Genomic DNA, 14,440 nt, shown 5'->3' with positions numbered 1-14,440 from the left:
AAACTGCCTTTTATTCATGTCCATCATCTAACAGATGCAGCTTACATTTTGGGGTAGTTATTGATATGTGCAACTGGCAAAGAATTCCAGTTTAATCCATTTAATATTACCCTGCTTATCCTCCTCCTTAGCCTCCATGCTTATGCTTACTATTGATCTTTCTCCAAGGGAATGAGCACTAGGTGCTAATACCACCTTTTGCAGTCATATCAATAACTAAGGCATGTTCACAGTAGCATTTCCTGCAAAAAAAAAACTTTGTTAGTGTAAAAAAGCATCACCATGCTCATCTTCGTAAGGATTTGAACATGGCAAGTGAGTGTGTGATCTCCAGCAGAAACAAATGCACCCTCTATAGTTTCTTTGATGAGGGATTCACATACATTCCAATGTAGTTTTGTACACGCCCCTTGATACCATATTTACAAGCCCATATTGCATACTTCTGGACAACATGTTCTTGCATTTCCAGTTTGGGGCAACCCTGTTGTGTAGCTCATAATGAAACATCCTGGAATTCACTATAGGGTCTGGGACATCTGTGTATATTGTATGGAGGTTTGACCTTCGATGCATGAAGGCATTGCTCAATATGTTGCACCTTAACCTCCTCTTTAGGTCCTCCACTTCCATGCTTATGCTTACCATAATTACTCCTTCAAGGAAATGAGCACTAGGTGCTAATACCACCCATTGAAGTCGTAATATATGATAAGGCATGAAGAAAGTAGCTTCTCCTGCAAAAAAGAAAACAAGATTAGTGAAAAAATTAATCATCGTATTCTCCTCCCAAGGGATTTGAACTTGGTGATCCATTGTACTTTCCTACTCCCACCACTTACTTTCTTCCCCACTCCTTAATTTCTGGCAACCTTTACCCTTAAGTAGGGACATTGCAGTTTATCCTTGTTCACTATCCTCCTCCCTTAAATATTCAGTTTCTAGAATTCTTCACATTTTATATCTCCAAAATCTAGAGCATAATTGGCAAGATGGTCAGCCAGTTTGTTCCCTTCTCTATAGATGCGTGACACCTTATTGATGCACCTTTCCAAAAGCTGCATAATCTTCTCCACCTGATCAGCAATACACCATGGTGGGTTCCAAGATCCATCAATAATGTTCTTTAGTAGCATCGAGTCTGTTTGGATCCATACTTGAGAGTATTCTTGTAACCTATAGAACCTCAATGCTTCTACAATTGCCTCTGCCTCTGCTTCTGTATTTGTAGCCTTATTTATTTGTTTTCCTACTGCATTACATACATCTCCAGTTTCATTCCTTACACAATATCCAATTGCACTCCTTCCTGGATTCCCTCTAGATGCACCATCCATATTAACTTTAATCCAACACTCCCCTGGTAACTCCCAAAAAACTTTGTCAACCTTCAATTGTGGGGTATAATTTTCCAACATCAATAGTAACTCCTGCAACCTATGGGGAACATTATGCACTCCTGGCTTTCTTACTTGTACAAGGACTTGAAGATTGGATGAAACTTGATAGATCACTCGACTAGTTGTGAGTGCTTCCCCATACTTCATGCTAATCCTTATCTTCCATAATTCTCATACAACACAAGAAGGCAAAGCCTGCATAATAGGCTTAAGTCCAGGACATACCTTGGCAGTTCAACATTTAGTGATGGCTTGATGTATTGTCGACCCTTCCATTGCAATACTTGCCCTCGATAGGAAGTATTTCCACACTACTTGCAGTAACAGTCGTGAAGAAAAAATGATGCAGAGTTTCTTCCTTATGTTGTGCACAACACCAGCATTTTGAAGGCATGAAATCATCTGTCACGACTCTAAACCCGAACCCGGTCGTGATGGCGCCTCTCGTGAATACAAGGCCAGCCAATTAAACCAAATTTACTTTTTAAACAGTTAATCAGTAATAAACAGCCTAAGCATGAGTAAATAAACCAAATTCTAAGCAAAAGATAGTATAATATGCAGAATACAACCCAAACACAGCCCGATACCGGGGTGTCACAAGTCACGAGCATCTAACAACACGGAATACTCCAAAGCAACTACAAGAGTTTAATATAAAAAAACTAAAGAATGAAGAGATAAGATAGGGAGGAGCTCCGGGCTGCGAACGCCAACAGCTACCCAAAGACTCCTCGGATCCGCCTGAAGCTGGAAATGATCAGCACTCGGGAGCGGGACCAGATACGCCTGAATCTGCACACAGGGTGCAGGGAGTAAAGTGAGTACTCCAATTCAATGAGTAATAATCATAAATAAAGATTGAAAGCAGGAAATCACGTAAGGCACAAAGGCAAGCTATAATGAAGCAGTAAAAACCCTTTTAAACAGTAAACCAATGAAAGATAGGTAAAAAATGTTAACTCAAAATTTAACTTCATAAAAAGCCTTTTTCAACGATTAAGCAGGTAATTGACAGTCAATTATGAAAAATAAACACATAAAGGTTCGCCCCTCGGGTACAGTATCAACAAATCCGCCATCGGGCAACATCTCAGAACAATACCAGCCCCTCGGGCTCAATATCAGAACAGTACCAGACCCTCGGGCTCAAATCTCAGAACACAATACCAGCCCCTCGGGCTCAATCTCACATCACAATACAAACTCCTCGAGGGGCCCCTTACTACCCAAGCGCAATATCAATCCACGTCATGGCATCATCACTAGGACCTCAGCCTCATATCAATCAAGCCACCTCGTGGCGTACATATCTCAGGCCCTTGGCCTCATAATGAGTATCAAATGTTTCCTCACAACATAGGCCCTCGATCTTACTCAGTCAAAAATCCTCACAAGTCACTCGGGCAGTAGTAAAACATGTTTCTCAACCCAAAATATCATTTAAAAGATCATGTAAGTGTTAAAACAGAGTAAACATGGCTGAGTACGAACACAGTGAAATATATCATGACTGAGTTCAAGTAAAAATTCAAAACAGTAAGAAAATACCAGTAAAAATTCCTGAAGGGTTCAAGTAGTTGGCACAAGACCCAAATATGGCATTCAGCCCAAATCATGATGATAGCAAATAGATTTCGGTCAAATGCGCGGTAAAATAGTCATTCCGGATGGACTAAGTCACAATCTCCAATAGTGCATGACCTCATGCTCGTCATCAAGCGTGTGTTTCACCTCAATATAGCACAATGATGTGCAAGTTCGAGGTTCCATACCCTCAGAACATCATTTACAATCATTACTCACCTCGAACCGGCCAAATCTCTAGCTTGCGATGCTTTTGCCCCTCGAATCGGCCTCCACTCACGTCAAATCTATCCAAAATCAAAACGAGGATGTCAAAATATGCTAAGGGAATAAAGCCCAAGCGAAAACAATCAAAATACGACATAAATCCCGAAATTACCAAAACCTAACCCCCGGGCCCACATCTCGAAATTCGATAATTTTTACATCAATAGATTCCTTATCTCCCCACGAGTTCATACATATCAAAAGTTATTAAATCCGATCTCAAATGGTCCTTCAAATCCTCAATCAAAGGTCTAAATTTCCAAGCCCTAGTTCTTCAATTTTTGGCTTAATTTTCATGATTATTTAGGTGGAATTCACATTAGAATCGAGTTTTAAGTCCAAGAATCTTACATCCAAGTGATTCCCCTTGAATCCCCCTTCAATCCCCTTCAAAAAGCTCAAAAAACGACAAATAATGGAAGAAATAAACCCCTCATTCGCGGACAAGACGACCTTTTAAACCTTCTGCCCAGGCCTAAATTCCTTCTTCGCGAACGCGGTCAAAGCCTCGTGTTCGCGAATCACAAATTAACTTTAACCAATTTTCCTCATACGCGATCACGACCAAACCCTCAAGAATGCGACGCTTTACCCAGACGGACCTTTGCGAACGTGTTCCATCCATCACGAAGGCGATAAGTTAATTCCACTAAAGCTCAACCTCTCATTTCCTTCTATGTGAACGCGACTACACACCCGCGAATGCTATGCACCTACGCCCAGCCTTCGCAAAGGCGAAGGCTTAATTCCCACCTTCCTCGACTGACTCTTCGCGAACACGAGGACCCTCTCGCAAACGCGAAGGTCACTTTTCTGCAGCACCGACCTGCAATTTTCTGCAGGTTCCAACTTCATGAATTGGCCCGATTGACCACCTGAAACTCACCCAAGGCCCCCAGGACCTCAAACAAAGGCATTAACACATCGCAAAACCTTATTCAAACTTGTTCCAATCTTCAAAATACCTCAAACAACATAAATCAACCAAAACACATCGGATTTAAGCCTAAGTTTCCAAAATCCTCCGAATTCCGCTTTTGATCAAAAACCCAACTAAACCACGTCTGAATGACCTAAAATTTTGCACGCATCCCAAATGACACAACGGAACTACTAGAACTCTCGAAATTCCATTCTGACCCCTATATTAAAATCTCGCCCATCAACCGGAAATTGCCAAAATATCAACTTCGCCAATTCAAGCCTAAATCTACTCCGAAGCTCCAAAACTCATTCCAATCACGCTCTTAAGTCCCAAATCACCTCCCGAAGCTATCCGAACCATCGCAACTCACATTCTAGCCCTCTAACATATAAGTCAACATCTGGTTGACTTTTCCAACTTAAGCTTCCTCAAAAGAGACTAAGTGTCTCAAACCTTACCAAAATCATTACGAATTCGATCCGACCAACCCGATACCACAAAACACGGATAACAAAGCATTAAGAAGCAGAAATGGGGGAAACGGAGCAGTAACTCATGAGACGACTGGTCGGGTCGTCACATCATCAAGAGGCAATTCTGACTTCCAAACCTTCCACATAAAAATGATATTTTGAAAGGTAATCCCTTCGCCCAAATCATCTTATAAGCTATTATTGGTTCATCTCTCCTTCCCATATAATCCCAAGTAGTTTTAACACTGAAATACCCTCGAGTTTCCAGTATTAGGCACATCTAAGACATCATGCATAGGTGGAGGCTTAAGTTTTCCACAATATGTAGTGCATATTCCTCAAGTAAAGTCTCTAGTAATCTGTTTACATTCTATGCACCATCCTCTACCACATCATATACATTATTAATTGATTCACCTATCCCAAAATCTTGAGGAACAATGAAGTACAGAGCTCCTAATCCCATCTACTTGTCATACCAAAAGAGGGAAGATCTCATTTTTGGATGCCACATAATTTGATGTTCAATTAAATCCCTGCACTCCAATATATTTCTCTATGTATGTGACCCTCTCCTCCATGGAACTATCATAACATTAAGTTTCTTGCAATACTTCTGGCTCATAAATGAGCTCCAAAGACTTGGCTTAGTTCGAAAGTTCTGCCATAGTTTGCAGAATAAAGCTTTAGACACATCGTGCAATGATTTAAAACCAATTCCACCCTTTTCACATAGCATACATAATGTTTTCCCAGATGCCCAATGTCTATTATTGCCTCCTATAGAACTGCTCCAAAAAATGGTGCAAATATCTTGTGCAACTTCTTTATAACATATTTATGAGGATTCATAGCTGAGAGTAGGTGGATGGACATGCTCTGAAGAACATGAGAAATCAACATTGATCTACCACCTATAGAGAGTAGCTTGCCCTTCCATGCTTGCAATTTATCCATTAACTTAGTAATTAAACCTTGATAATAATCTATCCTCCTCCTCGAGTAGAAAATAGGGTAGCCTAAGTACATGAACAAAAATTCTCGCCTTTTAATCCCAGTGATCCTTTCCACTTTTGTATCCACGTCCATGCTTATACAATGGTTCATATATACGACAGACTTTCTCTTGTTTACCAACTGGCTAGATGCAACTTCATATGCACTTAAAACTTCCATTACTAATTGCAGTGAAGTAGCATCAGATGAAGAAAAACTAATAGTGTCGTCTGCGTATGCCAAATGATTTATTTTAGGACTCCACTTAGGCAAGCCAAACCCACAGAAATATAGATTCAAATGTAAAACATTTAGGCCCCTCGACATTACCTCAGCATCTAGAATGAATAGTGTAGGTGACAATGGATCCCCTTGCTTGACACCTCTTGTAGATTTAAAAAATCATGAGCATGTCCATTGATGAGTATTGAATACCAGTTGTTTGATACAATTCCAAAAACCCACCCTATAAATCTCTCACAAAATCCCATCTTCCTAAGAACTTTAGTCAGAAAATCCAAGACAACCTATCATATGCTTTTGTCATGTCGAGCTTAATTACTACATTTGGTCCAGCTTTAGTTCTGAGCCTAATGTCAGTAATAATCTCCTGTGTAAGATGCACATTTTCAATAATGCTAATCTCTTTCATGAATCATGCTTGTTCCTCAGAAATAAGGTTAGGAAGTAACCCCACTAGCCTCTCATGAATCACTCTTGAGATGATTTTATTTGTAAAATCGCTAAGGCTTATAGGCCTCATATCCGAGAATATTGTCACCTCTATCTTCTTAGGTAGAAGAACCATATTTGTGTGTATCACACATTTTGGTAATTCTTGGCCATTGAAAAATACTTTAACCATATCAAATAAATCATCTCCAATTATATCCCAACAAGAGTTATAAAGCTACCTGTGAATCCATCTGGACCTCATGCACTATCTCCATTTAAGCCAAACACAACTTGCTTAACCTCTTCTTTTGTTGGCTGCCTAATCAGATCTATATTCTGCTCCATATCAACCAACCTAGACACATGATCTATGATGCCAAATGATGTAGGGACTGTTGTTTCACTAAATTGATCTTCAAAAAATTTAACTACTACAACAACCATCTCTGTATCTTCTTCAATCTAGATACCTTGACTGTTTTGAATCCTCTTGAGCTACAATCTCTTCCTTCGACCATTGACTTGAGCATGAAATACCTTAGTGTTCCTATCACTATATTTGAACCAAGTCGTTCCTGATTTTTGTTTCTAGAATTCTTCTTCCAAAGCAAGGAATCTCATCAGCTCTGCCTGAACCTTTTGTAATCTCTCTCTATTCATCTGTGTATGACTAGCTTCAAACTGCACTTCATGCATCATAACAACTTCCTCCAAAATTGTAATATTTTGAAATATCACCATATATTGCTTTACTCCAAGTAGACAATGCCTTCTTTAGCTTGTAGTTGAACATGATAAATGGATTTGCACTGAAATCTGCATGCCAGTTTGATAATAGGTGAATTGGACTATAATTAGACCCTAAAGAACCACCTTCTTGTATAGTTTTTATGGTAAAAAGTGATAACAAAATGCTCTGATTAGTGCTTTTCATGCTTTGCAGGCTATATACAATAAAAGAAGTCTATGGAGTACTTTTGGGATCAATTACGGAGAAAAAAAGGTCAATCTTACAATATCCGCTAAGTGCACCACGCGAAGGCAGCAAAACAAGAAGTGGAGATGGACTGTCGCGGTCCCGGCGTAACCGCGGTCTGATCGCGGCAGAAGGCTGTTGCGGATTCTGAGAGGCTAGTTGGCCACGGTCCTGGCGTAACCGCGGTAGGACCGCGATAGGAAGCAAAAAATTGAGGGACTGAAGTGCAAAACACGAGATTTTTAGCCCAAAACCCTATATTAAACAATAGAACTCGTCCAAGGGAGGCATGTAATGTTTTAGAAAGTACTTTGGCAAGAGAAACAAGTGTGAGAGATCACCCAAAACATCATTTTTTCTTCTTCTCTTTATTTTTCTTGCAATTTTGATTATGAATATTTTCATAGTTTATTTACCCATTGTCATGAGTAGCTAAATCTTTTGTCTAGGGTTTTGATGGAACCTATTGAAGAATGAACTTCTTGATTATGTTAATATAGTTTGCCAGTTTAATCTCTATTTGTTCAACTACGTGTTTGTTGTAGTTAATTGACAGGATCCTCAATTAGTTGTGCCTATTTAGTATGCATAACTTGGGAGAGAGTGCATATTTAGGTGATTGTTGAACAACACCACTCCCAAAGTATAAGAGGGATCTATAACTGCGGGTTTAAAGGTGGGATTAGGGATAACGAAGTCTTGGGTGCAATCTAAAGTGAGTTGTAATAAACAAAGTCGGCTAGTGTATCTCGGGAGAGTGCGTCTAGTAAATTATCATGATTACTCGGGAGAGATTCACGATAAAAAGAGTGTTCATGGTTGATAGAGATGTGTTGGTAAATCTATATGAAATATAAACAAAAGAGATTCCATCAATAGGGGAAATCACTACCTTAGAACCTTCTCATTATTGTTCATAACTTAAGCATATTTAGTTTACAAATGTTTATTGACTTTCAATCTTAGTTATTAAATATACCATCAACTGTTATTCACAATGTTTGGGGAGGTTGATTCTAAAGAATTTAGTAAGTTCAACGAAAGTAATTGATAGGTTAATTCTCTGTGGATTCGATTTTGGGCATAAATACTCAGGTTATATTTTCAACGTCTACATTGTCCTTTTATAAGGCATAGTTGGGCGTGATCAAATTTTGGCGTCATTGCCGGGGAATTAATGGTGTTATCAATTACAATTGAAAGAAGTGCATGCCTAGAAACTCATCGAGATCTGGTAAAGTATTTGAAGCATTGTCAGATCCCGAGAAAATTTTCAAGGCCTTGAATCGGGCTAATCGGAAAAACAAACAACAACCAACAACTGCACACTTCGAAACAGTCATGGGGGATCATGAGGAAAACCCAGCGGTACCAATAGTGCTAGAGGCTGCTCTATATGATTGGGCACAACCCACAGCTGAAAATGTGTCCACAGCCATTGTAGTTCCGCAGATACAGGCTGAGTCAGTCCAAATTATGAATAACATGTTGCACTTGTTGCAAAACAAGAGACTATTTTCGGGGTCGCAAGTTGAAGATCCTTAGCAACACTTGAAGAACTTCCTCTCTATCTGCAAAACCCAAAGGCAGGTCAACGTAACTCCTGAAGCAATCAAGTTGTTATTGTTTCCATTCTCAGTGATAGGAGCTGCCCAGACTTGGCTAAACTCACTTCCCATAAATTCTATAACAACTTGGGATGAGTTAGTCAGACAATTCCATAACAAGTTCCACCCACCCAATAAGACTGCTCAACAAATTGATGAAATTTTGAGTTTTAAACAGAGACCAATGGAGACACTGCATGAAACATGGGAGCGCTTTAAAGGGATGCTGGTTATATTCCCGCACCAAGGTATTCCGGATCTGATGTTGGGGCAGCGGTTTTACATGGGATTGTCAGATAGTGTGAAGAACATTGTTGATGCTTCAGCTGGTGGAGCATTTTTGAGCAAAACATAGAAAGAAGGCCAGAGTTTGCTTGACAAGATGGCACAAAATTCGAGATGGACAACCATGAATGCACCTATCACTCCAGTGGTTCACTTAGTGCCCTTAGATCCATCCAACTCTATGGCTAAAAATATGGCCACCTTATTGACACAGATGAGTATACTCACCAAAAAGGTGGAAGAGTCAGGGCAAAAGCAGCAGGTACACATCGTAGATACTACCAATGGGAACTTGTGCGCATTTTGCATTAGTCAGCCAATCGGTAACCAATGGAATGCAGAACATGATCATCACCACTACCCTAAAGACATGAATTATGTGTCTAATTATGGAGGCCATAGACAGGGTGGTCAGAATTGGGGCTAGCAAAATCAGCAATACAGGCCAGTCCATTGTTGAACTGTGGATGGACACTGGTATATAATAATCAATGGCCACTGGTATATAATATTGTTGGGCCCCCCTAACAATATGGCACCTTACCCAAGGCCACAGGGATAAAATAATCAGAATCAGCAGCAGGGGTATCACCCTCCTCAGCAGCAGCATGGTGGAAGGCAAGAAGATGGGTTTGCTAGACTTGAGGCAATGATGCAACAGGTTATTGGGTCTAATGCAAAGATTATTGAGAGAGTGGATGCACATGATGCAACAATCAAGAATATTGAAGTGCATGTGGGCCAAATTTCTATGTCTCTGAACAATCGTCCTCATGGGACACTACTTGCAGACACCCAGATAAATCCAAAAGATCAAGTCCCAAAGCAGTTGATGGCGGTAAGTCTACGTAATGGCAGAGATTTGGATGTAGAGCAAGAGAGGGCTCGAGAAACTAGACAGGCTGAGACACGTATACCAGTGCCCATTGAGCTGGATGAGTCAACGAAACTGACGGAGGTGCCAGTCCAGCCGGCCTAGGAAGAAAATAGCATCCAGAATGCGACCAAGAAAGAAGCTGAGACAGTCCAGGAACCAGTAGTTGATGTAGCAGCTGATAAGGATCAATCCCAGTTGATTGGGAAGAAGAGACCTCCTGCACCTTTCCCTCAGAGGCTGGCTAAGTACCAAAAGGAGGAACAATATAAGAAGTTCTTCGAAATGCTGAAACAAATCCAGGTAAACATACCATTGATTGAAGCTTTGAAGGAGATGTCTGGGTATGCAAAAATGATGAAGGACTTGATGTCCCGAAAGTTTGATTTCCAAGACTTGGCCACAGTTACTCTTACTCAGACATGTAGTGCAGTGGTGACTATACCAATTGCAGAAAAGTTATGTGACCCAGGAAGCTTTACAATTCCATGCACTATTGGTAATTTAGCTTTTGCTAAAGCACTGTGTGATCTGGGGGCCAGCATCAATCTTATGCCCCTGGCGATTTATAAGAGGCTGGGCATTGGAAGAGCTAGACCCACCTCTGTGTTGTTGCAGCTGGCTGATAGGACAGTGAAACGACCCTCTGGTATACTGGATGATGTGCTAGTTCAGGTAGGTAAATTTGTGTTCCCTGCAGATTTTGTGATCTTAGACTGCAGAGTGGATGAAGAGATTCCCATAATTTTGGGAAGACCATTCTTGGCCACAGGGAGAGCTCTCATTGATTGTGAAACCAGGGAGCTCAAGATGAGATTGAACGATGAGGAGATAACATTCAATGTGCAGAAATCTATGAGGCGACCAAGTGAATTCGCCAATTGTTCTCTTATTGATGTCGTGGATGTAATCGTGGAGACTGATGATGAGGTGCTAACCATTTAGGACCCCCTTTGCGGCATGTTTAATGAATTTGGATGAGGTGAATGGAGAGGAACTAGCAGAATGGGTGTTGGCATTAGAGGGTAGAGGGTTATGGGATAGAACTCTAGAAATTGAGCCCTTGCACTTGGAAAATCGAGAAACTCCTCCAGCCAAGCCATTTATCGAAGAACCACCAAAGCTGGAGTTAAAGCCATTGCCCAACCATCTCAGTTATGAATTCCTTGGACCTAACTCCACATTACCTGTTATTATCTCATCTAGTTTGTTAGATGTGCAGGCGCAACAACTCTTGCAGGTACTTAAGGAGTGCAAGACTGCCATTGGGTGGACCATGGCAGACATAAAGGGGATCAGCCCCGCCTACTGTATGCACAAAATTCTACTAGAAGAGGGACACAAACCTTCTAGGGAACACCAAAGAAGGCTGAACCCTAACATGAAGGAAGTGGTGAAGAAGGAAGTAATAAAGTGGTTAGACGCGGGAATTATCTTCCCAATCTCTGACAGCAGCTGGGTTAGCCCAGTTCATTGTGTACCTAAAATGGGTGGCATGACGGTAGTTAAGAATGATAACAATGAATTGATCTCTACAAGAACAGTCACGGGCTGGAGAATTTGTAGGGATTATAGAAAGCTAAATCTAGCCACCCGGAAAGACCACTCCCCACTTCCCTTCATTGATCAGATGTTAGACAGACTGGCAGGGAGGTCACATTTCTGTTTTCTGGACGGGTACTCAGGATACAACCAGATCTCCATTGCACCGGAGGACAGAGAGAAGACCTATTTCACTTGCCCTTATGGCATTTATGCCTTTCGGAGGATGCCCTTTGGCCTATACAATGCACCCGTCACATTCTAACGGTGCATGATGGCCATATTCACTGACATGGTAGAGGACATAATGGAGGTGTTCATGGATGACTTCTTAGTGGTAGGGAATTCATTTGATGAGTGCCTGATAAATCTGACACGAGTGCTGAAACAGTGTATCTAGACTAACCTGGTTCTGAACTGGGAGAAGTGCCACTTCATGGTACAAGAAGGCATAGTCTTGGGGCATCGGGTGTCAAGCAAAGGAATTGAGGTGGATCGTGCTAAAGTGGATGTAATAGCAAAGGTACCTCCTCCAACTTCAGTCAAAACAATCAGAAGCTTCCTTGGGCATGCCGGTTTCTACCGGAGATTCATAAAAGACTTCTCAAAAATTGCCAACCCTCTTTGTAAGTTGTTAGAAAAAGATCACCCTTTCTTGTTTTCTGATGATTGTAGGGTAGCATTCGAGGAGCTGAATAAGAGACTGGTCACAACACCTATCATTGTTGCCCCCAACTGGGAGCAACCATTCGAACTCATGTGTGATGCCAGTGACTACGAAGTGGGGGCAGTACTGGGACAGCGGAAGGACAAGCTGATGCATCCAATCTACTATGCTAGTAGAACACTGAGTGGAGCCCAGCTGAACTATATTGTGACTGAGAAGGAGATGTTGGTTGTGGCATTTGCTTTCGACAAGTTCAGATCATATCTGATTGGTTCTAAGGTAATTTTATACACTGATCATGCAACTCTCAGGTACTTGATTGAGAAGAAGGAGTCTAAGTCGTGCCTGATTCGTTGGGTGTTGCTGCTGCAAGAATTCGACCTTGAAATTCGTGACTGTAAGGGCATAGAGAACCAAGTTGTTGATCATCTATCACGACTTGAGGGAGCTGAAAATGCAGTTGAGGTTGAAGATATTCTGGAAACCTTTCCAGACGAGCAGCTGCTCGCTACTAATCTTGAGGAAGTGCCATGGTATGCAGACTTTGCAAATTACCTGGCATGCGGTATAGTTCCCTATGACCTTTCATCTGTACAAAAGAAAAAGTTTTATCGTGATTGCCGCATGTATTATTGGGATGAGCCTTACCTATTTAGAATTTGTGTTGACAATATGATCCGAAGGTGTGTCCCCGAGATAGAACAATCTTCTGTTTTGCAGGCTTGTCATGCATCAGCTTATGGAGGACATTTTGGAGGGGTCAGGACAGCTGCGAAAGTTCTTGAGGCCGGATTCTTTTGGCCAACAGTGTTTAAAGATGTGCACCAATGGGTGAAGGGCTGCAATGAATGTCAGCGGACCGGGAACATTTCCCGTCGCCATGAGATGCCCATGAACCCAATTCAAGAGGTGGAAGTGTTTGATGTCTGGGGGATTGACTTCATGGGTCCCTTCGTCAGCTCCTATGGCAATAAGTACATACTTGTTGCTGTGGATTATGTGTCCAAATGGGTAGAAGATGCAGCGTTGCCCACTAATGATGCAAGAGTGGTGGTGGGGTTTTTGAAGAAGAACATATTCACCAGATTTGGGATTCTAAGAGTGATTATCAGTGACGACACTCACTTCTGTAATAGAGCTTTCGAGAAGTTGCTTGCAAAGTATGATGTACGCCACAAGATGGCTACCCCTTATCACCCGCAAACTAGTGGGCAGGTTGAAGTGTCCAACAGAGAGATAAAGAGTGTGCTAACCAAGACTGTGAATGCCACAAGAACCGATTGGGCGAAAAAGTTAGATGATGCACTCTGGGCCTATAGAACTGCTTTTAAAACACCGATTGGTATGTCACCATATAAGCTGGTGTTCGGGAAGGCCTGCCATTTGCTAGTGGAACTTGAACATAGAGCGTGGTGGGCACTGAAACAGCTGAATCTAGACATCGAGGCTGCGGGCACAACGAGAATCACAAAATTGCATGAGTTTGACGAGTTCAGACATCTTGCTTTTGAGAGCACAAGGTTGTACAAGGAAAGAATGAAGAGGTTGCACGACAAGAGCATTGTGGAGCGAAATTTCAATCCTGGAGATATGGTGTTGCTTTATAACTCACGATTAAGGCTATTTCCAAGTAAACTCAGGTCACGATGGTCTGGACCATTTAGAGTGGTCGAATTTTTCCCTTCAGGTGCTGTCGAGATTGCCACAGAGAAAGACTCTCATACATTTAGAGTCAATGGGCAGAGATTGAAACTATATGTGGGCATGAGCGAACCAAAGGAAGTATCTGAGCTACACCTGACTGAACCACAGAGGTTGAGCGAGCCTTAAATGCGCTCATCAGTGTCGTGCCGCGACGTTAAATCAGGCACTGCGTGGGAGGCAACCCATGAATGTGTTATAAGTGTAATTCATAAAAAATGTAGTAGCAAGAACACGCCCAGACCGCGGTCCCAGCGTAATCGCGGTCGGACTGCGGTCAAGGACCTTCTCTAAAAGAAGTCTATCGCGGTCCCAGCGTAACTGCGGTAGGACCGCGGTCAAATACCCCCTCTGAAGGAGGTCTACCGCGGTCCCAGCGTAACCGCGGTAGGACCGTGGCAGACCAGCACGGGCTAGTCCAGCTGACCCTTGTTGCATTCTTTGGAGGAATAGGTGGCAGATCTT

At 41.8% G+C, this 14,440-nt stretch overlaps 2 protein-coding genes across 2 annotated transcripts; both read left to right on the top strand.

The window, feature by feature from the left end:
* Window positions 1-9,405: 9,405 nt before the first annotated feature.
* Window positions 9,406-11,010, top strand: LOC138874139 (uncharacterized). Its single transcript, XM_070152645.1, has 5 exons — window positions 9,406-9,453; window positions 9,763-10,149; window positions 10,264-10,368; window positions 10,486-10,740; window positions 10,915-11,010. Exons 1-5 carry the CDS (start codon window positions 9,406-9,408, stop codon window positions 11,008-11,010), a joined length of 891 nt encoding a protein of 296 aa, XP_070008746.1.
* A 22-nt stretch (window positions 11,011-11,032) lies between these two features.
* Window positions 11,033-14,104, top strand: LOC138874138 (uncharacterized). The gene is made up of 5 exons (XM_070152644.1): window positions 11,033-11,305; window positions 12,035-12,174; window positions 12,283-12,739; window positions 12,995-13,105; window positions 13,634-14,104. Exons 1-5 carry the CDS (start codon window positions 11,033-11,035, stop codon window positions 14,102-14,104), a joined length of 1,452 nt encoding a protein of 483 aa, XP_070008745.1.
* The last annotated feature ends 336 nt before the right edge of the window (window positions 14,105-14,440 follow it).

Source organism: Nicotiana sylvestris, chromosome 7, assembly GCF_000393655.2.
Source record: "Nicotiana sylvestris chromosome 7, ASM39365v2, whole genome shotgun sequence".
In the NCBI taxonomy this organism is placed as follows: domain Eukaryota; kingdom Viridiplantae; phylum Streptophyta; class Magnoliopsida; order Solanales; family Solanaceae; genus Nicotiana; species Nicotiana sylvestris.
The sequence above is the reverse complement of the archived record's forward strand: the minus strand, read 5'-3'. Positions and strand labels throughout refer to the sequence as shown.

What these genes read in the sequence shown, in the direction of transcription:
- LOC138874139 (XM_070152645.1), top strand. Translation starts at nt 9,406, where the DNA reads ATGAGTATACTCACCAAAAAGGTGGAAGAGTCAGGGCAAAAGCAGCAG. An exon ending in AAATGCTGAAACAAATCCAG is followed by an intron (nt 10,369 to 10,485) that starts GTAAACATACCA and finishes ACTCTTACTCAG; the next exon opens with ACATGTAGTGCAGTGGTGAC. An exon ending in TGGATGATGTGCTAGTTCAG is followed by an intron (nt 10,741 to 10,914) that starts GTAGGTAAATTT and finishes TTCAATGTGCAG; the next exon opens with AAATCTATGAGGCGACCAAG.
- LOC138874138 (XM_070152644.1), top strand. Translation starts at nt 11,033, where the DNA reads ATGAATTTGGATGAGGTGAATGGAGAGGAACTAGCAGAATGGGTGTTG. An exon ending in AGGCGCAACAACTCTTGCAG is followed by an intron (nt 11,306 to 12,034) that starts GTACTTAAGGAG and finishes AACTGGGAGAAG; the next exon opens with TGCCACTTCATGGTACAAGA. An exon ending in GAGCTGAAAATGCAGTTGAG is followed by an intron (nt 12,740 to 12,994) that starts GTTGAAGATATT and finishes TCTGTTTTGCAG; the next exon opens with GCTTGTCATGCATCAGCTTA.